Raw genomic sequence first — 23,209 nt, 5'->3', positions numbered from 1 at the left:
TTATATATTATTATTATTATACAGGATTTATGGCGCCAACAGTTTGCTCAGCACTTTACAATATAAAAGGAGACAATACAGCAACAATACAGTTCAATACAAGAGGGATAGGAGGGCCTGAGCCTGGGAGCTTATGAGGCAGTGCAGTAAGCAGCAATGTCAGTCTACGTGGAGGGGAGTGTTAGATGTACTAGCAGATTTGGATACACTTACAAACTGAAGCCAAACTCCAGCTAATATGTTATAATTACAGCAAACTATTTTTTTTTTTTTTTTTTATACTTTTGGGATAAAGGTTTTACATGAATAAATAACAGCTGGTCATTGTAAGCACCCCTGGCAGTGTTAAATGTCTCATCCTTGTAAACTGATACAGTCTGCTGGAGCGCTTGAGCTCCTGAAAAACCACAGACTAGCTGGCTGGATCACCTGATGAAAATAAAGCAAAGAAAGCCTAAAAAAGAAATTAATCAGCTTTCACCTCTAAGAATTGGTAAGCTGCAATTTTATATTGTAAAGCGCTGAGCAAACTGTTGGCGCTATATAAATCCTGTATAATAATAATAATATATAAATCCTGTATAATAATAATAATCAGTGCCAATCAGTGCCGCCTATCCATGCCGCCTATCCATGCCACCTCATCAGTGCCAATCAGTGCCGCCTATCCATGCCACCTCATCAGTGCCCATCAGTGCCGCCTATCCATGCCACCTCATCAGTGCCGCCTATCCATGCCACCTCATCAGTGCCCATCAGTGCAGCCTCATTAACGCACATCAATGAAGGAGAAAGTTGTGTAGTTAGTCTGGTTGAAAAAAAGACACAAGCCCATTTAGTTCAACCAATAAAATAATAATAATAAAAAAAAAAAATTTGTATAATAACAATAATAAATGTTTGCTTTAAAATCCTTTCTATTGCTCTCAACCTCCTCCAAATCTCTCAATTTTTTTTTATTAAATTTTTTTTGCTGCTGTGATCTTACTTTTTGTTATGCAGGGGTGTCAAACTGTCAGCCCTGCAGCTGTGGGGGGACTACAAGTCCCATCATGCCTCTGCCTTTGGGAGTCATGCTTGTAACTGTCAATCCTGCAATGCTTAACCACCCCATGACTGCACCTCAAATCGGCATCTCACCTGACTTTGAAATCGTGAGACTTACAGTGAAGTCGCATGATTTTAAATTTGGGGGAAATGCCGATTTGAGGTGCGATTTGCAAGACATCTGACACCGATGTCTATGCAAATCACACCAAAAGGCGATGTGTTATGTGTCAGAATTAACCTAAATCTGTTGCTTTACATTGCATAGGCAAAGCACAGTTGTACTTTAACCTCTTCCCATCTGGCTCATGCCGATAAACGACCGGATGGGAGCACCGCTGATGCGGGGGGACGTTTCTAAACGTCCCCCCCCCCCGCATCCATTACCTGTACACGCAGCACCGCGATCTGTGTCCGGAAGACACAGCAGAACACCGATCGTTGTACGGGACCTCTGTGTGAGGTCCCGATCATGTGATCACTGATTGGCCAATCAGTGATCACATGAATAGTAGTAAACAAGATATCACTTCCTGACATCATTGCTTACTACTTGTGAAATCTGTGAATGATCACCGAGGTCACATGGCACGAGGCTATTAACAACACACCACAGCCCTGTACCATGTAACAAGCTGCGACCAATACAGTATTTCTCAATACTGCAAGAATGCAGCCAGAGAGAAGGAGAAATGATTGCTTTTGGGAGGCACAGTGGCTTAGTGGTTAGCACTTCCGCCTGGCAGTACTGGGGTTGTTGGTTCGAATCCCAACCACGGCACCACCTGCCTGGAGTTTGCATGTTCTCCCTGTGCCTGCGTGGGTTTCCTCCCACATTCCAAAGACATGCAGGTAGGTTAATTGGCTCCTGTCTAAATTGGCCCTAGTACAATTTACATATATATTGTACATTCACATCAGTCCCCGCCCCCGAGGAGCGTACAATCTAAGGTCCATAACTCACATCCATACATACACAATGTATGGATGTGAGTTATGGACCTTAGATTGTACGCTCCTCGGGGGCGGGGACTGATGTGAATGTACAATATATATGTAAAGCGCTGCGTAAATGGACAGCGCTATATAAGTACCTGAAATAAAATAAATAAATAATAATTGCTTTTACAGCCTTTATGGGTGTAAAAGCAATCGGTGTAAAAAAAGAAGAAAAAAAAAATCTTCATCACCCCCCCCACAAGTAGCGTCACTATGGTGACAGTATGTTAAAAAAAAAAAAAAAACATAAATAATCTAAAAAATGTAAAATCAAAATTTTTTGAAAAATTATAATTTTTGGTTATACACTAATTTTTTTTTTTTTTTTTACTAAAAAGAAAGATATTTTATAAGCAAACTTTTTTTTCAAAATTTTTGGACTTTTTCATTTGTATAGAAGAAAAAAAAAATCCCAGTGATGTATAAATACCACCAAAATAAAGTTTTATCTGGCGCAAAAAGTGCTAAAAATGTCATATGGGTACAGTGTTGCATGACCGCGCAACTGTCATTCAAAGTGTGATAGCGCTGAAGATTGGCTGGGAAGGGGGTGAGATTGTCCAGACTTGAAGTGGTTAAAGCGAGCCTTGCCTGAGCTGAAACGTGCCCACTCCTGCCTTGCTTTGACAATGCCCTAATGAAGTTGTTTCAGATCGCTTTGTTTCTATAGAACGAGTAATTCATTATTTCAATGCCAATAAAACGTTTTGCGCCCACGCGTTGCCGCCGTTTGCGTTCTTTCTTCACGCAGAAGCACAGCGGCGGTACAAAGCCCCGATAAGACACCAGACTGAATGCGGCAATACTCGGGGTCTCAGCTCTGAGCGAGTGACAAATCCTTCTATAAAAGTCTTTGTAACAGTGTCAGAAATAATCCTCTTTGTAATGTCATTCGCCGGCCGCAGTTTGGATCCGCCTCCCGTGTGACATCACTCCAACAATGAGCCCTGTTTGCTCACTTGTTAAATGCCGTCATTGGATTGTTGGCGGAAGCGTTGGTTGTGTTTCTTGGTAACCGGCCGCAAGGAAGAGTTTAACTGCAAAGTAATGAACTGATCGCCGTGTCATTTGTTTCACCGCCATTGTTTGCACGCTAGCTGATCATGTACATCATGTCTGTGTCATTTCACAAAACAATGGCTCGTTACAGGGAGGAGCAATGTTCACGGGGCTTCTGTGCTTTTACCAGCCAGAAATGAAAGGAAGAATACTTAGGTACTTAACCACTTGCCTGCCGGGCACTTCCACCCCCTTCATGTCCAGGCCAGCTTTCAGCGGTGTCGCACTTTGACAATTGCGCGGTCATGCAACACTGTACCCATATGAAGTTTTTAGCATTTGTTTTGAGACGGATAAAGCTTTATTTTGGTGGTATTTATTCACCACTGAGATTATTTTTTTTTTTTTTTTGCTATGTAAATGAAAAAGTCCAAAAAGTTTGAAAAAAAAAGTGTTTTTCTTATAAAATTTTGCAAATAAATAATATTTCATCATAAATCTAGGCCAAAATTTATTCCATTATCTTTTTAGTAAGAAAAAAAACAACAAATTAGTTTATAACCAACAATTTAAATTTTTAAACTTTTTTTTTTACATATTATTTTTTTTTTACATACTGTCACCCTAGCAGTACACTGTCACCATAGTGACACTGTACTACTTGTGGGGGGTTATGAAGATTTTTTTTTTTTGTACGCTGATTGCTTTTACAGCCTTTATGCAATCATTTCTCCTTCTCTGTGGCTGCATTCTTGCAGCCATTGAGAGCTGTGATTGGTCACAGCTTGTCACATGGTATGAGGCTGTTGTGAATAGCCCTGTACCATGTGACCTCTGTGATCATTCACAGATTTCACACGTAGTAAGCAATGATGTCAGAAGTGACATCTTGCTTACAGGGCTGTGGAGTCGGAGGAAATTTTGGGTACCTGGAGTCGGCAAACAATGCTCCGACTCCGATTAAATTTAGATTGGAATTTAAAAAAAAGCAAGTTTAAATGTCCCAATTCACAAAAAGTTATAATTAATGACTTCTCTACTGTAAGAATAAAGACCACTGCATGCAGTGCCTGACGTAACTGCAAAACGAACACGTTAAGTGACCGTGAAGAAGCATGCTTTTCATGCTTAAACTGTTCAATACAGTAGACAGTTGGCTTCCCAGCCAGTAGTCCTGTGGTAATGACATGTATGTTGCCTTTCTTTCCTTCAAGGAATGTATAAAATACATTCGCATATTAATACAGAGGAGTCGGGGAGTCGGAGGTACACAAAACTGAGGAGTCGGAACATTTATCTACCGACTCCACAGCCCTGCTTGCTTACTACTCTGCATGTGATCACTGATTGGCTAATCAGTGATCACATGATCGGGACCTCGCACAGAGGTCCCGTACAACGATCGGCGTTCCACTGTGCCCGGAGGACACCGCGGGCATCGCAGTGCTACGTGCTCCCAGGGCGCGCGCACAAGCAGGGGGCGGGGAGGCCGTTTATATACAACGGCCGGACGGGAAGTGGTTAATGCATTTTAATACACGATATAATAAGAAATACACTGTAAAGTAGCATTACAGCTTCAAACAATATATAAAAACAGACACAAGGCACAACTGAAATGTGCATGTCAGGAAGTACAATCATGTAAGATAAAAGAAAAAGAAGACAGAATAAAAAACATAAGTACACGGGCAATATGAATAGAAAGGTACACAGAATTATTCAGCTACTGACAGAGTAACTCAAGCAATCCAAACATGGGTGTTTCTTAATCCTGTATTAAATGCCTATGAGTCTTCCAAATTTCCCATTTTCTATCAAATAAGTGCATCTTGTCCACCCATATGACATTTTTATCAATTGAAATATCACTGGAAAAACTAAAAGTAACCCCCTGCCCTCCTGAGGATTTTCCCTTGTTCCAGGCCATTTTTTTGAGTTACGGCGCTGCGTTACTTTAACTGACAATTACACGGTCATGCAACATTGTACCCATATGACATTTTTTTTAATTTTTTTTTTCACACATGTAGAGCTTTCTTTTGGTGGTATTTAATCGCCGCTTTTTTTGTTTATTTTTTGCACTATAAACAAAAAATAAACAAAAACATTTTTGTTTGTTTCTATTATAAATTTTGCAAACAGGTAATTTTTCTCCTTCATTGATGTGCGTTAATGAGGCTGCACTGATGGGCACTGATGAGGTGGCATTGATAGGCAGCACTGATGGGCACCGATGAGGTGGCATTGATAGGCAGCACTGATGGGCACCGATGAGGTGGCATGGATAGGCAGCGCTGATGGGCACCGATGAGGTGGCATGGATAGGCAGCGCTGATGGGCACCGATGAGGTGGCATGGATAGGCAGCACTGATGGGCACCGATGAGGTGGCATGGATAGGCAGCGCTGATGGGCACCGATGAGGTGGCATGGATAGGCAGCACTGATGGGCACCGATGAGGTGGCATGGATAGGCAGCACTGATGGGCACCGATGAGGTGGCATGGATAGGCAGCACTGATGGGCACCGATGAGGTGGCGATGATAGGCAGCGCTGATGGGCACTGATGAGGTGGCATGGATAGGCAGCACTGATGGGCACCGATGAGGTGGCACGGATAGGCAGCACTGATGGGCACCGATGAGGTGGCATGGATAGGCAGCACTGATGGGCACCGATGAGGTGGCATGGATAGGCAGCACTGATGAGGCGGCACTGGTGGGCATTGAGGAGGCACTGATGATGCACTGCTGGGCAGCTCTGGTGTTTGGCACTGCTGGGCACTGATCATCAGTGCCCTGATGATCAGTGCTGATGTTCTCTGTGTCATTTGCCGATTATCAGCAGTACTTTCCTCACTTTCCTGACAGCATGAGCAAAGTTCTGCCGATAACTGGCAATTGTATTTACATTGTGATCTTCTGTGTCATTGGACACAGCTGATCACGTGATAAAAGGCCGCTGTGATTGACCTTTTACCTCACCACATGAACAGCTGTGCCCATTGGACACAGCGATCACAGAGAGTACTGGGGGCGCGTGGGAGGGCACGTTCTGGGAGGATATCATATGACGCCAGGGGCGGACTGACCATTTGGCACTGCCCGAGGGCCCGGGGTCAGTAGGGGGCCCCATGAGATGCCCCTGGTACCTTTTTCATAGGCTTTTTTGAGTTTGGGCAAGGACACAGGGGCCCCATGATCCCCTATTGCCGGGGGCCCTATGAGTTGTCAGTCCGCCCCTGTATGGCGTCCTCCAAAACTGGACAACCGCGCTGTAGCCATCGTTCAGCTATAGCGCGGTTGGCCAGCGGTTAATGGTTAGGGTCGAACATGTAACATGTCTCCATCGCTGCAGCCGCGCCTGCCGCCCCCCCCCCCCCCCTCTGGCACAGAGTACGGGAAACTTCTATCCGTACTTCAGTGAATAAACCCCTAACTGTCATTTCTCTCTGATCATTCAATCCTCTGCTATATGCACGAGTCATTTCTGATGAGATTTCCTGACACCAAGAGAAAAATGGTGACGGGGATTGACAGCCTCAGCTCTGTAGCTGTGTGAAGGGGGGGGTGTCTCTTCCCTCCAATCAGCTTCCAGAGCTCTCCTCACTGATGTATCTTCAGCTCTCCGCCCCCTGATTTTCACGTTTGATAGATCCTTTGTAAATGATGTACTTTGAATGGATATAGGGGACAGATGGCTACAGATTAAAATGTGCAACTTATGTAGGAGGATTTGTTTAATCTCTGTCACTTCACCGGGTATATGTGAGGATTTTCAACCACTTTAAACCACTTTCATTTATTTAATTAAATTAACCCCTCGCCCTCCGGAGGATTCCCCCCCCCTCCCCCCCCCGTTCCTGACCAGGCCATTTTTTGCGTTACGGTGCTGTGTTACTTTAACTGACAATTGCGCGGTCATGCAACACTGCGCCCAAATGAAATTTACGTTCTTTTTTCCCCCACAAATAGAGCTTACTTCCTGTGGTATTTGATCACCTTTGCATTTTTTATTTTTTACGCTATAAGCAAAAAGAGACTGACTATTTTGAGAAAAAAAATTATATTTTGGACTTTTTGCTATTAAACATGTCCAGTAAAAAAATTTAAAAAATGTCATAAATTTAGGCCAAAATGTATTCTGCTCCCAATAGGTGTAAATTAATTGGTTTACCTGAAAGTTCTAGCATTTAAAAATGGTGGTATAGATACTGGGATTTTTTTTTTCTTCTACTAGTAATGGTGGCGATCAGCAACTTTTAGCAGGACTTTGGCAGATATTCTGACACTGGGGGGGGAACTAACTTGGTGTCGCTGACATCCCCAGTGACACCAATACAGTGATCAGTGCTAAAAAAAAAAAAAGCACTGACACTGTACTAATGGCACTGGGCAGGAAGGAGTTAATGTGAGGGGCGATCAAAGGGTTAACTATGTGCTGGGAGTGTTTTACTAGGGGGCAGGGTGTGTGTGCTTTACTGTAAGCACACTGATTGAGATGGCTGTGCTGTCCACAGCCATCCCCAGTAGTGTGCTCGAGCTGACAGGGAGGAAGACTGTCTGTAAATAAAACAGTCTTCCTCCCCGTTGGTGATTGTCAGTAATCACTGGGCGTTGGTGGGTAATTACCGGCCGCGACCCGGTGATTGATATCTGTGGCTGGAAATGCAAAGTCACGTGTGTGTGTATATGTATGTATATATGTATGTATATGTATATATATGTGTGTGTATATATGTGTATGTATATATATATATATATGTGTATATATGTGTATGTATATATATATATATATGTGTATATATGTGTGTGTATATATGTATATATATATGTGTGTGTATATATATATGTGTATATATATATATATATGTGTGTATATATATATATGTGTGTGATTTTGCGCACAGGTGCCGCCCTGTAGCAGTATATCTGCTGTAGGGCAGTCCTTAAGCGGTTAAAATAAAAAAGATGTGCTCTGTGTAATGGTTTTGCACAGAACAGCCCCAATCCTCCTCTTCTCCAATCCTCCGCTGGCACTCCTGGCTTCTCCCTTCCTGCCCAGTGCCCCCATAGAAAGCTGTTTGCTCTGGGGGCATTCCCGCGTGCTCGCTCCTGAGCCGGCTCTGAGTGTCCGTTGACACACAGAGCATGGCTCAGCCCCTCCCGAAGCTCCCTCCTCGCTGGGTGTGATTGACAGCAACGGGAGTTAATGGCTCCCCTTCAGACTTGGGTGTCACGGTGCGTCAGGGTGGATTTTTCGCACGTTAACATGCGTTGCATTAAAGCAGATCATTCCAATGGATTGATTCACAAAGCACCATATTGGTGAAAAAAAAAAAAGGCATGTACCTTTTTTTGGCACCGCAGCACATCACAAGGCTCCGTAGGTGCAGTGCAATGCTTGAACGTTGTAGCTGCATTGCCTTTTCGCCTTGGGGTGCCATTCAAAATGAATGACGCTGCAATGCTCTTCATTCATTCACATTTGATAAAACGTCTGGGCTCTTTTATGTTTTTTATGTTTCTATTGGAGACTGATTCCCCACATTCACCTGACTTGTGGAATCAAAGAGATGGGAAATCTCTCCAATGGGGAGAGAGGCAGCAAACATTTTTTTTTTTTTTTTTTACCATTCAGCTGTAAGGGGCCAGTTGTTTTTTGTTTTTTTGTCATTTATTGTTCATTTATGTCCTTTACTGCTAAACTCAGTTCCTGGAGAGTAAATACCTCTGTATGTAATGAATGGGTCAGCTGTCTTATGGCTGCTTGGACAAAGCACAGCACGGATTATTTTCATCCCTGGGTGCACAGATATCTGTCTATTTTTGTCAGGATCATGTGATTATGTTTATGTGCAGTTTTATGTATGGTGTGGCAGACAGTTGGTCACATGATCTGTCTTCTAGAAATCGGAGATCTAGTTATATAATGAGGGCAGTCAAGTTATTATTAAGATTTATGGTCTCCTCCCAGGAGTCAGGTTTTTGGTGTTCCCAAAATATTAAAGCCGTTGATCAACTTTGTTATTTTTATTTATTTCAGGTACTTATATAGCGCCGTCAGTTTGCACAGCACTTTACATGTATATTATACATTCATATCAGTCCCTAACCAGGGGCGGACTGACAACTCATGGGGCCCCCGGGCAATAGGGGATCATGGGGCCCCTGTGTCCTCGCCCACACTCAAACCACACCCAAAAAAGCCTATGAAAGGTACCAGGGGCATCTCATGGGGCCCCCTACTGACCCCGGGCCCTCGGCAGTGCCCGAGTTCCCAAATGGTCAGTCCGCCCCTGTCCCTAACCCTCAAGGGGCGTACAATCTAAGGTCCCTAACCCTCAAGGGGCGTACAATCTAAGGTCCCTAACCCTCAAGGGGCGTACAATCTAAGGTCCCTAACCCTCAAGGAGCGTACAATCTAAGGTCCCTAACCCTCAAGGGGTGTACAATCTAAGGTCCCTAACTCACATTCATACATACACATACTAGGGACAATTTAGACAGGAGCCGATTCACCTACCAGCATGTCTTTGGAGTTTGGGAGGAAACCAGAGTACCCGGAGGAAACCCACGCAGGCACAGTGAGAACATGCAAACTCCAGGCAGGTGGTGCTGTGGTTGGGATTCAAATCTGCAACCCAGTACTGCCAGGCAGAAGTGCTTACCATTTAGCCACTGTGCTGGCCTACTTTATTAACTCTTTATACTGATGTCATGATAATATTGTGCTTCCTGGCTGCTAAAACCACTTCTATCATTGGCTGAATCCTCCCTGCTTTAGCAAGTTGCCATTGGCCCAGCATTATAATGGTAGCTTTCCTGGCCAAGAGGAATATGGGAAGGAAAGCGGAGCTATTGTTTATTTAACCACTTCCCGTCCGGCCCGTGTACATAGATGGCCGGACGGGAGCAGTGCCGTTTATAAACGTCCTCCCGCATTGTATGCCTGGGAGCGCGCGGCACCACGATCCTCCGGACACAGTATGGGACCTCTGTACGAGGTCCCGATCATGTGATCACTGACTGGCCAATCAGTGATCACATGAATAGTAGTAAGCAAAATGTCACTTCTGACATCATTGCTTACTACGTGTGAAATCGGTGAATGATCACAGAGGTCACATGGTACAGGGCTATTCACAACAGCCTAGTACCATGTGACAAGCTGTGACTAATCACATCTCACACAGTATTGCTCAATGGCTGCAAGAATGCAGCCAGAGAGAAGGAGAAATGATTGCTGTTACAGCCTTCATGGGTGTAAAAGCAGTCACTGTAAAAAAAAAACAAAAAAACATTCTTCATCACCCCCAAGTAGTGTCACCATAAAAAAAAGAAAAAAATTTTTAAATTTAGAAAAATTATAATTTTTGGTTATAAACTAATTTGGGTTATTATTTTTTTTTTTTTAATTAAAAAGATAGATGAATAAGATAGATGGCCAAGATTTATGAAGAAAGATTATTTATTTGCAAAATTTTATAAGAAAAACACTTTTTTTTTTCCAAAATGTTTTTACTTTTTCATTTATATAGCAAAAAAATACAAATCCCAGCGGTGAATAAATACCACCAAAATAAAGTTTTATCCGTCTCAAAAAAATGCTAAAAATTCATATGGGTACAGTGTTGTATGACCGCGCAATTGTCATTCAGAGTGTGACAGCACTGAAAGCTGAAAATTGGCCTGGACAGGAAGGGGGTGAAAGTGTCTGGACTGGAAGGGGGGGAAAGTGTCCGGACTGGAAGGGGGGAGAAGTGTCCGGACTGGAAGGGGGGGAAAGTGTCCGGACTGGAAGGGGGGAGAAGTGTCCGGACTGGAAGGGGGGGAAAGTGTCCGGACTGGAAGGGGGTGAAAGTGTCCGGACTGGAAGGGGGGGAAAGTGTCCGGACTGGAAGGGGGGGGAAAGCGTCCGGACTGGAAGGGGGTGAAAGCGTCCGGACTGGAAGGGGGGGGAAGCGTCCGGACTGGAAGGGGGGGGAAGCGTCCGGACTGGAAGAGGGGGAAGCGTCCGGACTGGAAGGGGGGGGGAAGCGTCCGGACTGAAAGGGGGGGGGAAGCGTCCGGACTGAAAGGGGGGGGGAAGCGTCCGGACTGAAAGGGGGGGGGAAGCGTCCGGACTGAAAGGGGGGGGGAAGCGTCCGGACTGAAAGGGGGGGGGAAGCGTCCGGACTGAAAGGGGGGGGGAAGCGTCCGGACTGAAAGGGGGGGGGAAGCGTCCGGACTGAAAGGGGGGGGGAAGCGTCCGGACTGAAAGGGGGGGGAAGCGTCCGGACTGAAAGGGGGTGAAAGCGTCCGGACTGGAAGGGGGTGAAAGCGTCAGGACTGGAAGGGGGAGAAAGCGTCCGGACTGGAAGGGGGGGAAAGCGTCCGGACTGGAAGGGGGGGAAAGCGTCCGGACTGGAAGGGGGGGAAAGCGTCCGGACTGGAAGGGGGTGAAAGCGTCCGGACTGGAAGGGGGGGAAAGCGTCCGGACTGGAAGGGGATGAAAGCGTCCGGACTGGAAGGGGGGGAAAGCGTCCGGACTGGAAGGGGGGGAAAGCGTCCGGACTGGAAGGGGGGGAAAGCGTCCGGACTGGAAGGGGGTGAAAGCGTCCGGACTGGAAGGGGGGGAAAGCGTCCGGACTGGAAGGGGGGGAAAGCGTCCGGACTGGAAGGGGATGAAAGCGTCCGGACTGGAAGGGGGGGAAAGCGTCCGGACTGGAAGGGGGGGAAAGCGTCCGGACTGGAAGGGGGGGAAAGCGTCCGGACTGGAAGGGGGGGAAAGCGTCCGGACTGGAAGGGGGGGAAAGCGTCCGGACTGGAAGGGGGGGAAAGCGTCCGGACTGGAAGGGGGGGAAAGCGTCCGGACTGGAAGTGGTTAAAGGAAGCACCAAACTGCAGGGTGTAGCAGCCAAACACATTTTTGCCTTTAGGAATGATCGCACTGCATTGCACCAACACATCTCACCACACCAGTGTGGATGGGCCCTTAGGGTACAGACGTAATGGGGCTGCACTTTTTGCTGATCTTCTTTTCTCACTGATTGTCTGATTCCCTGCAGTCTCTAATTATTTCAAATACCCATGATGCACATGCCAACCACAGACCATGTCATCTTTGCCTAGGCTGCAATATCCCGATGGAGCGCAGAGCAGAATTTTGTATTCAGAGGAACAAAGAGGATTTTTTTTTAAATTTGAAAATATATTATTTAGTAGCACATTCATTATTGATGGATATAAAGCGTGATAACAGGTCTGTATTAAAATGTATGTATTCAGTGTTTTCTATGCAGTTTCTATGGGATAGACTTTGAAAAGTCATGCAAATGGCATTTTGGACAAAGAGCTCAGTGAATGGACGTGCATAGAGGAGACATTAGAGGGGCACAGAGGGATGAGAGATGGTAATCTGTCTGCAACTAAGAATCATAGAAACGGTTAAAAGTCTTAACCACCTCCCGTCCGGCTGTTGTATATAAACGGCTGGACGGTGGCAGTGCAGGCTCGGGTGACTGTTTATAAACGGCCTCCCAGCACCCTGCTTGTGCGCGGTCCCTGAGAGCGCACAGCACCGCGATCCGGTGCCCGCTGTGTAACACTGACCGTCGTACGGGACCTCTATGCGAGGTCCCGATCATGTGATCACTGATTGGCCAATCAGTGATCACATGCAGAGTAGTAAGCAAGATGTCACTTCTGACATCATTGCTTACTACGTGTGAAATCTGTGAATGATCACAGAGGTCACATGATACAGGGCCACTCACAACAGCCTTGTACCATGTGACAAGCTGTGACCAATCACAGCTCTCACAGTATTTCTCAATGGCTGCAAGAATGCAGCCAGAGAGAAGGAGAAATGATTGCTTTTACAGCCTGTATGGGTTTAAAAGCAATCGGTGTTAAAAAAAAAAACATTCTTGATCACCCCCCACAAGTAGTACAGTGTCACCATGGTATTGCTAGGATGACAGTATGTAAAAATAAATAAATAATAATATAAAAATGTAAAAAAAAATTTTCTTAAATTATAATTTTTGATTCTAAACTAATTTGGGTTATTTTTTTTTTTTTTTACTAGAAAGATAACGGAATAAATTTTGGCCAAGATTTATGATGAAATATTATTTATTTACAAAATTTTATGTGAAAAACACTTTTTTTGCAAAATTTTTGGACATTTTCATTTATATAGCAAAAAAAATAAAAATCCCAGGTGGTGAATAAATACCACCAAAATAAAGTTTTATCTGTCTCAAAAAAATACTAAAAAAATTCATATGGGTACAGTGTTGCATGACCGCGCAATTGTCATTCAAAGTGTGATAGCGCTGAAAGCTGGAAATTGGCCTGGACAAGAAGGGGGGGAAAGTGTCCGGACTGGAAGGGGGGGAAAGTGTCCGGACTGGAAGGGGGTGAAAGTGTCCGGACTGGAAGGGGGTGAAAGTGTCCGGACTGGAAGGGGGTGAAAGTGTCGACTGGAAGGGGGGGAAGTGTCGACTGGAAGGGGGTGAAAGTGTCGACTGGAAGGGGGTGAAAGTGTCGACTGGAAGTGGTTAAAAATGCCATTGCGCTGCAAATGTCAGTCAAACAGGCATGTGCAATCTAGCGACCGCAATGTTTTTCCATAAGGAAGACTCTCTTATGCTGGCAATACTCTGAAAAAGCATTCAAACTTGTTTTCGAATAGCGAACACTTGGTTGTGAGAGCGAACGATAGAGGCATCACATAACCCTTTTCTGCCCAGTGCCATTAGTACAGTGTCAGTGCTTTTTTTTTTTTGTTTTAGCACTGATCACTGTATTGGTGTCACTGGGGATGTCAGTGACACCAAGTCAGTTCTAAAGCTCTAGATTGAAGGTGAATATTGCTGCAGAATCAAGTGAATCGAGCCCACTGTGTCCTGAAGCTCTAGATTGAAGGTGAATATTGCAGCAGAATCGGGTGAATGGAGCCCACTGTGTGCTAAAGCTCTTGATTGAAGGTGAATATGGCAGCAGCATCGAGTGAATCGAGGCCACTGTGTCCTGAAGCTCTAGAATGAAGGTGAATATTGCCGCAGAATCGAGTGAATCTAACCCACTGTGTGCTAAAGCTCTTGATTGAAGGTGAATATGGCAGCAGCATCGAGTGAATCGAGGCCACAGTGTGCTAAAGCTCTAGAATAAAGGTGAATATTGCAGCAGAATCGAGTGAATCGAGCCCGTTGTGTGCTGAAGCTCTAGAATGAAGGTGAATATTGCAGCAGAATCGAGTGAATCGAGCCCACTGTGTGCTAAAGCTCTAGATTGAAGGTGAATATTGCATCAGAATCGAGTGAATCGAGGCCACTGTGTGCTGAAGCTGTAGAATGAAGGTGAATATTGCAGCAGAAGCTGTTGTATCATTTTATCTGTTAGCGTCCTAATAACGTTTATCGTGTTGTTTTGGATGGAGTTCTGCTTCCCATTCCAGCACAGAATGTTTTACTTTTTATGCAGTGCGGTCTGTCAGCCTGTTTGCTCAGAAGACGCTCTGCCACGGGATTGTTAACCTGCATTCTCAGGCTGATTTCTATGCAAGGAGAGCGCCGCTCATTAATTGGGAAAGCTGACAGTGAATAGAATGAGAAGTGAAATGACTTCAAAGGCGCAGTATGAGCGCAATTACTGGGAGCAGGCACCTGTACGTCTCTGTGTGACGTCTGCCCGGCGCAGCCAATAACCGCACCACTCGGGATATCGGCGGGGGAATCCCCGCAGACACTCCGCTCTGCACCTCACTGCTATAGGTGTGTACAATCACACAAAGATCTGACGGATTCATTAACCTCCCTAAATTGTAGTCCATGCTTCCCGTATCATTCCCACATTCATTACACCTCCCGCCTATCAACAATGTATACACAGGGAATGCCAATAGAAAAGAATACTTTTGCACAAATATATTGTTTTAGGTATAAATCATTTTTTTTTTTTAAGTACAAAGGCAAAGTTTTTGTTTTTGTTTTTTTTCTTTTTGGAGTGTAGAGGGATTAGTTGTTGCTTCCCATATCATTTCCACATTCATTACACCTCCTGCCTATCAACATTGTATACACAGGGAATGTCAATAGAAAAGAATACTTTTGCACAAATATATTGTTTTAGGTATACATCTTTCTTTTTTTTTTTGGTACAAAGGCAAAGTTTTTTGGGGTTTTTTTTTTTTTTTTTTTTTTTTTTTGGAGTGTAGAGGGATTAGTTGATGCTTCCCATATCATTCCCACATTCATTACACCTCCCGGCTATCAACATTGTATACGTAGGGAATGTTAATAGAAAAGAATACTTTTGCACAAATATATTCTTTTAGGTATACGTCATTTTTTTTATTTTTTTTTTTGGTACAAAGGCAAAGTTTTTTGTTTTTGTTTTTTTTTTCGTTTTGGAGTGTAGAGGGATTAGTTGATGCTTCCCATATCATTTCCACATTCATTACACCTCCTGCCTATCAACAATGTATATGTAGGGAATGTCAATAGAAAAGAATACTTTTGCACAAATATATTGTTTTAGGTATACGTCTTTTTTTTTTTTTTTGGTACAAAGTTGTTTTTTTTTTGTTTATTTTTTTTTTTTTTAATTTTTAGCATGTAGAGGGATTAGTTGATGCTTCCCATATCATTTCCACATTCATTACACCTCCCGCCTATCAACATTGTATACGTAGGGAATGTCAATAGAAAAGAATACTTTTGCACAAATATATTGTTTTAGGTATACGTCATTTTTTTTTTTTGGTACAAAGGCAAAGTTTTTTTTTTTTGGTTTTTTGTTTTTTTGTTGCATGAAGGTGAAAACCCTTCAGGCTTTAGAACCACTTTAAAGCGGAGCTTCAGTCTCCTGTGAAAAAAAATCATTCAGCAACTATAAAAACTGTAGCTGCTGACTTTTAAAAAACAGAAACTTAGCCGTCTCATGATCCAGCGGTGTGCTCACTGCAGCCGTGTTCATAGGCTGTCTTCTCTACCCAGCACTGAGATCTTGAGTGTGGGCAACCAGCTTTCAGAGCCGGATGGCCACTGCGCATACGCAAGCAGTGATGCGCATTGTGAATTGGTCCTGCAGTCTTCTGGGACCTGATATGTGTCCCAGAAAGCTGTACGGGGGGGGGGAACTTCCGATCGTCTAGGGTAGGCAGAGCGAAAGTGGGAGTTGGTTCCTGTCAACATCGGGTACCCGCTCCCTATAGGTTCCGATCATCAATGGTGAGTGGGGGGGACGAGTCCTTAAGACGGCGCTTCCACTTTTGGCTGGAACTCTGCTTTAAGGTGAACATATATTTTCACATTCTGATAGCATGCCGAGTACCAGATTCAAAGGTGTTTCCAGCGCACACATTAGGTTTTAATTGTATTGGATTTCGTCAGGTTTCCTTTAAAGTGATATTAAAGACATCATTTTTAAATAATAAACATGTCATACTTACCTGCTCTATGTAATGGCTTTGCACAGAGTAGCCCCAATCCACCTCTTGTCGGGTTCCGCGCCGGCGCTGTTGGCCCCTCCTTATTACTGAGTCCCCCCAGAGCAAACCGCTTGCTATGGGGGCACCTGAGCAGGCATGCTCCTGAGCCGCAGCTCTGTGTGTCCATTCACACACACAGCTGTATCTCAGTCCCTCCCCTCCCTCCTGATTGGCTCGCTGGCTGTGATATCCGGCAGCGGGAGCCTTGCTATGGGGGCACCTGAGCAGGCATGCTCCTGAACCGCAGCTCTGTCTGTCCATTCACACACAGAGCTGTATCTCGGTCCCTCCCCTCCCTCTCCTGATTGGCTCACTGGCTGTGATTGCCAGCAGCGGGAGCCTTGCTATGGGGGCACCTGAGCAGGCATGTTCCTGAGCCGCAGCTCTGTGTGTCCATTCACACACTGAGCTGTATCTCAGTCCCTCCCCTCCCTCTCCTGATTGGCTCACTGGCTGTGATTGCCAGCAGCAGGAGCCTTGCTATTGGGTCACCCAAGCTCTTGAGCCTCTGTGTGTCCATTCACACACAGAGCGCGCCTTGGCTCCACCCCACCAACCACTCTTTCCTCTTTGGCTCACTGGCTGTGATTGACAGGTAGCCAGTGGCTCCTGCTGCTGTCTCAGCCAATAAGGAAGGAGAGTTCCAGGAGAAATGCTGCTTCTTGTGCACAACGCTGGATTGATAGGGGGCTCAGGTAAGTATTGGGGGGGGGCTGGGGATGCTGCCCACAGAAAGTTTTACTTTCATGCATAGAATGAATGAAGGTAACTTTACAAAAACTTTACTTTTTTTTTTTTTTTTTTTTCTGGAATTTTGCCTTTGTGTAGGTGAATTGCTGTGTGTCAGTAGTGAGAACACAAAATATTCATTACAGTGAAGTTTACATTTTATCACAGTCTACCGCTGCATCCTTCCTGTGAGATTCTCTGTCTGGTTATGTCACATTTTTTGGCAGCAGAAAATGAAATCCCTTCAAAACAAAGACTCTCTGAGTGGAGCTGAGTCATGAGATACGTTCCACAACACGCCAAAATATTATGAAGAAACGCCCACCGTACAATAATATTTAGACCCGGGAGAGATTCCTCTCCATAATCAGAAGCCAGGTTGGTGGAGTATAGAAGAAGCAGATCAGAGGCACTGGGGAGCTGCGGGTGAAACGAGACCTCGGATGTTCAGTCATTCTCAGGGTCTCTTGGTTGAAGTGTTGTAATTAGGGCTCATTCACACAGGCATGAAAGTCGCCACATGCAGGGTATAGTGTCGTGTGTATCCGTACGCAGCCATTATAGAAGTCTGTGGGCCCATCACACAGCTGTGCCTGGTAGCAAAAAGTAGATTTGTATTTATTATCAGAATTATGATAATTGATGACAATTATAATTGTTGCATAATTTCTGCATGTAAATGGATGTACTAATATTTACATGCATACAGCGTACATGGACCCTATTGGCCACCGCTCAGATCCGATTAACCTACCAGCATGCCTAGGTGATCGGAAGCAGAAGGTGTCCTCCCTCCCTGTAGTCTTTTGGGACACGTGACAGGTCACAGAAGACTACAGGACCATTCATGAAGTGCGGCGCTACTCGCACATGTGCAGTGGGTACCCGGCTGTGAAGCTGCAAGCTGCACAGCCGGGTGCCCACACTGAAGATGCCGGCCTCCTGGAATACAGGACGGTTGGTGAAACAGGCTGGGGGGGACACACCGCGGGATCGAGGGACAGGTAAGTGGCTGTTTTTTTAACCACTTGAGCTCCAGAGGATTTACCCCCCTTAATGACCAGGCCTCTTTTTGCTACTCGGCGCTGCACTAATTCAACTGATAATTGCGCGGTCATGCAATGCTGCACCCAAACGAAATTTACATCCTTTTTTTCACACAAATAGAGCTTTCTTTCGGTGGTATTTGATCACCTGTGCGCTTTTTATTTTTCACGCTATAAACAAAAAAAGGCCAAAAATTTTGAAGAAAAACAATATTTTTTACTTTCAGCTATAAAAAATATATAGTAAACTCAAAGTTGTTTATAAATTTAGGCCAAAATGTATTCTGCTCCATGTTTTTGGTAAAAAAAAATCCCAATGAGTGTATATTGATTGCTTTGTGTGGAAGTTATAGCATCTACAACTATGGTATAGATACTGCAATTTACGCCATTTTTCTGCTATACAGCGCTGTGCTAGTTTAACGGACAATTGCGCGGTCATGCAATACGGTACATAAATGAAATTTACATCCTTTTTTTCCCCACAAATTGAGCTTTCTTTTGGTGGTATTTGATCACCTGTGCGGTTTTTATATTTTGCGCTATAAAAAAAAAGGCTGACAATTTTGAGGAAAAAAAAAAACAATATTTTGGACTTTTTTGCTATAAAACATGTCCAGTTAAAAAAAAAATGCAAAAATCAAATTTAGTCAAATGTCTGCCAAAATGCATTCTGCGACATGTCTTTGGTAAAAAAAAAACCCAATACGTGTAAATTAATTGGTTTACGTGAAAGTTATAGCGTTTACAAATGGCGGGAAAGATACTGGGATTTTTAGGGTTTTTTTTATACTAATAATGGCAGCGATCAGCGAATTATGGCAGCGAACAGTGACTTATGGCGGGACTGCGGCGGACATTCTGACATTGGGGGGTACTGACTTGGGGTCACTGACATCCCCAAAAACACTAATACAGTGATCAGTGCAAAAAAAAAGAAAACTGACACTGTACTAATGGCACTGGGGAGGAAGGGGTTAACTTTATTTTGCAGGGAAGGGTTATAGGAGTGAGGGGGAGTGTTTTACTAGGGGGCGGGGTGTGTACTGGGCGGGACAAGGCTGATCGAGAAAGAGAAACTATTCTTTCTCGATCAGCTCATCCTCGAGCTGACAGGGAAGTGACAGACAGCACAGCTACTGCAGCTGTGCTCTCTGTCACTGTTTGCCGCCGATCGCCGGGACATAGCCACTAAGGAGCGGCTGTGACCTGGCGACTGACATCTGCGGCGGTGATCCGCGGGACAGATAGGGCGGCGGCACGCCTCGTGCGCGTCCCCTATTTGTTTACAAAACACACGTTTTAAAACGTGGTTTTGCCTGCGAGTGCCGCCCTGCCGCCGTATATCTACAGTGGCTGGGCGGCATGTAGTTAAGTCAGCAGCTACAGTTTTTGTAGCTGCTGACTTTTATTTTTTGACAGGGTGAGCGGAACTCCGCTTTTAAGGGTCGTCTCCCAAACTGAGATGGACCTAGATCCCTTACGTATATTATCCACCATAGGTTCCCAGTCCTCTTCCGAAAATGTAGTACCGCAGTCTCCTTCCCATTTCTGTCAACAACCACATTCATAGAAAAGAAAAGACAGATTGGCATTCATTATCTCCTTTTTACTGACTGCTCCTCACCAGCATCCCTGGGACCTTCTGAATCTGCTGTGCGTACTGTGACGTTTGCACATGAGAACATAGACATGCGTTGGTCACACTCCTATAGCAAGGATCGGACTAGCCAAGAGGTTGCCATAGCCCACGGTCAAGATTAAGCCTCTTGCGTGATTTTTAGAAAGTCTCCATATGTAGAACACTTTCCCATTAAGAAACCACATCTGTGACTGTTTTTGTATGTGCAGATTTGTATATTAAATCTTTCTTTTTTTTCTTTTTTTTTTTTCAGTCATGACAAAGGACAGGACACAGATGATGTGGTAGAGTTACATGACGGTAAGTCTCTCTGGCATTACAGTTGCTTGTCAAACTAACTTTCCAGGCTGACAACAGAATAGTATAACACAGAGAATACAGTATATAATCCGGCTTGTTATTGCCACCCTGAGACTAGCCAACAGCCAGAGCTGCGGTATGTGAGTCGGCCTATCGCAGCGATCGATGGCTCACATTATATTCTGGGTTAATTTGCAGCTGCCTGAAATACATGTGTAGTCATAGACTGCTGGTGTGACCGTTCTTAGCAGCTGCATTGCTTTACACGAGTAACCAGTGATGCTGGTGCGTTTGGACGCATCTCTAAAAACACGGGTAAACTTGCTGCATGTCTGTGCTAGGAATCTCTAGAGCAGCCTTTCTCAACTGTTCTTTTTTTAACCCCTTCACGCCGGCGTCTCCCGGCCCTTTAAGAGTGCCAGGAGGCGGGGTTTAGGGTCACGGCGGTCACATGATCGGGAAAGGTCCCGATCGAAAGAGGAGATCGGGACCTTTCCGTGAGCACCAGACATGTGCTGGGAGCGCGCAGGGCGCGCACTCTCGGCACATATGTCCTTTTTTAATAGAAAGCAAATGTGCGGCTGCTCGGCGTCTAGGCCCAGACGCTGGGAGGCTGCACATTTGCGTTCGGCCGGCGTGAAGAGGTTAAGCAGAATATCCTTTGACTCAGGGAACCCCTGCCAATAATTACTATATCTACAGATCATGGTGCATATAGCATGGTGATCCATAGGAAGAATGTTTCTTTCATTGGGGGTCAGTGGGAAGAATGTTCCTTACATTGGAGGTCAGTGGGGAAGAATGTCTGTTACATTGGGGGTCAGTGGGAAGAATGTCCCTTACATTGGTGATCAGTGGGAAGAATGTCCCTTACATTGGAGGTCAGTGGGGAAGAATGTCTGTTACATTGGGGGTCAGTGGGAAGAATGTCCCTTACATTGGTGATCAGTGGGAAGAATGTCCCTTACATTGGTGGTCAGTGGGAAGAATGCTCCTTACATTGGTGGTCAGTGGGAAGAATGCTCCTTACATTGGTGGTCAGTGGGAAGAATGCTCCTTACATTGGGGGTCAGTGGGAAGAATGCCCCTTACATTGGGGGTCAGTGGGAAGAATGTCCCTTACATTGGTGGTCAGTGGGAAGAATGTCCCTTACATTGGTGGTCAGTGGGAAGTATGTCTCTTACATTGGTGGTCAGTGGGAAGAATGTCTCTTACATTGGTGATCAGTGGGAAGAATGTCCCTTACATTGGGGGTCAGTAGGAAGAATGCCCCTTACATTGGTGATCAGTGGGAAGAATGCTCCTTACATTGGTGATCAGTGGGAAGAATGTCCCTTACATTGGTGGTCAGTGGGAAGAATGTCCCTTACATTGGTGGTCAGTGGGAAGAATGTCCCTTACATTGGTGATCAGTGGGAAGAATGTCCCTTACATTGGGGGTCAGTGGAAAGAATGCTCCTTACATTGGTGACCATTGGGGAAAATGCTCCTTACATTGGTGATCTGTAGAAATAATGCTTCTTACATTGGTGATCTGTAGAAATAATGCTCCTTACATTGGTGACCAGTGGGAAGAATGCTCCTTACATTGGTGATCTGTAGGAAGAATGCCCCTTACATTGGTGACCAGTGGGATGCATGCCTTCCTTACACTGGTGGCCATTGGAAAGAATGCCCCATTTACTGATAGCTTAAAAGATCATTGGTGTCAGTACTTACATTTGTGAGAGGCAGAAATTTCTCATTGCTCAAGGAACCCCACAGCAACCTCTGAAGGAGTCCCCAGGATTCCGCGGAGCCTTGGTAGAGAGAGTCTGCTCTAGACACAACCCTCCATTGGCTGCTATATATTCCTCGCAGCATAAGCACTCTGAGGGATTGTGAATCTGATGCAGAATGACTCTGCCTGAATCTCTTCCTGATTTCTATACTAAGACTAGGTCACCATACATGTAGACCGTGTACATAGTCCTCCATGACTAATGTAAAGCATGTTTTTGTTTGTCTGCAGGTGATGAGACGAGTGCTGATGAACATACCGCGGTGGCCATTGCTACTGTCCAGCAAGCAGCATTCGCAGACCACAACATTCAGTATCAGTTCCGCACAGAGAACAATGGAGGTCAGGTATGTCAATTACGCTACCCTGGAACAATGGAGGGTCCACATCATCACTTGTTCTGCTAATGGTTCTAAGTGGTCAGGTGGACATGACATACCAGCCAGTTGTATTCACCACCAGTTACTTAGCCCGTAACATTTTGGCGCCAGCTCTGAGGACACCTGCATTCTTCTGGTTTTTATAAGTCTGTACACTGACCCCCGGTTCACACCTATGCGGCCGCGTGGGCCGCGTTTTCCTTGGGCACGAGAGCCCATTCATTTGAATGGACGCCCGTGACAGGCAGGGAAAGAAGTCCCTGCACTACTTTGGAAAATGCAGCCCGCACAGGAACCTCGGTTCCCAGTACGGTTGCATTTCCCAGTGCGGGCAGCATGCCATCAGAACTAATGGCACCCGCCCGCGGGTCCGCAAGTCTCTGTGCGTGTTATGCGGCTGCACGGATTTTCGTGCGGATCCGCAGCAGCACCACCCGCACAGATGTGAACCGGGGGTAAAGTCTGCCTCCACCGCAGCGGACTGAGCATTTTATAGGAATGTAAGGATTTAGGGGAGCGTCTGTATCAAAAACGACAGGGATCTTCCAGTTGTAAATTGACAGTGACGGTCTATAGCAGGGCTGAAAATTTCAAGTCCTGAGCTACTAGCCAGGCCTTAGAGTTACTTGCCACCAACAAACACACAAACAGAGACACCTGTACACACACACAGACATGTACATACACACACACAGAAACATGTACACGCACGCACAGAGACACGTACACAGACATGTACATACACACAGAAACATGTACACACAAGCACAGAGACACATGTGTACACACACACACACACACACA

General features: G+C 45.1%; 1 protein-coding gene across 1 annotated transcript in view; it reads left to right on the top strand.

The window, feature by feature from the left end:
- Positions 1 to 23,209, top strand: part of USF2 (upstream transcription factor 2, c-fos interacting) — a 56,638-nt gene that overhangs the window by 11,017 nt on the left and 22,412 nt on the right. The window contains exons 2-3 of the mRNA XM_089665010.1: positions 20,198 to 20,244; positions 22,257 to 22,372. Of these exons, the coding sequence (XP_089521136.1) occupies positions 20,198 to 20,244; positions 22,257 to 22,372 (163 nt within the window). The remainder of the gene's footprint in view (positions 1 to 20,197; positions 20,245 to 22,256; positions 22,373 to 23,209) is intronic.

Source organism: Staurois parvus, unplaced genomic scaffold, assembly GCF_062004578.1.
Source record: "Staurois parvus isolate SC_StPar_1 unplaced genomic scaffold, SC_StPar_1.0 ptg002113l, whole genome shotgun sequence".
In the NCBI taxonomy this organism is placed as follows: Eukaryota; Metazoa; Chordata; class Amphibia; order Anura; family Ranidae; genus Staurois; species Staurois parvus.
This window is presented reverse-complemented; position numbering and strand designations above follow the sequence as displayed.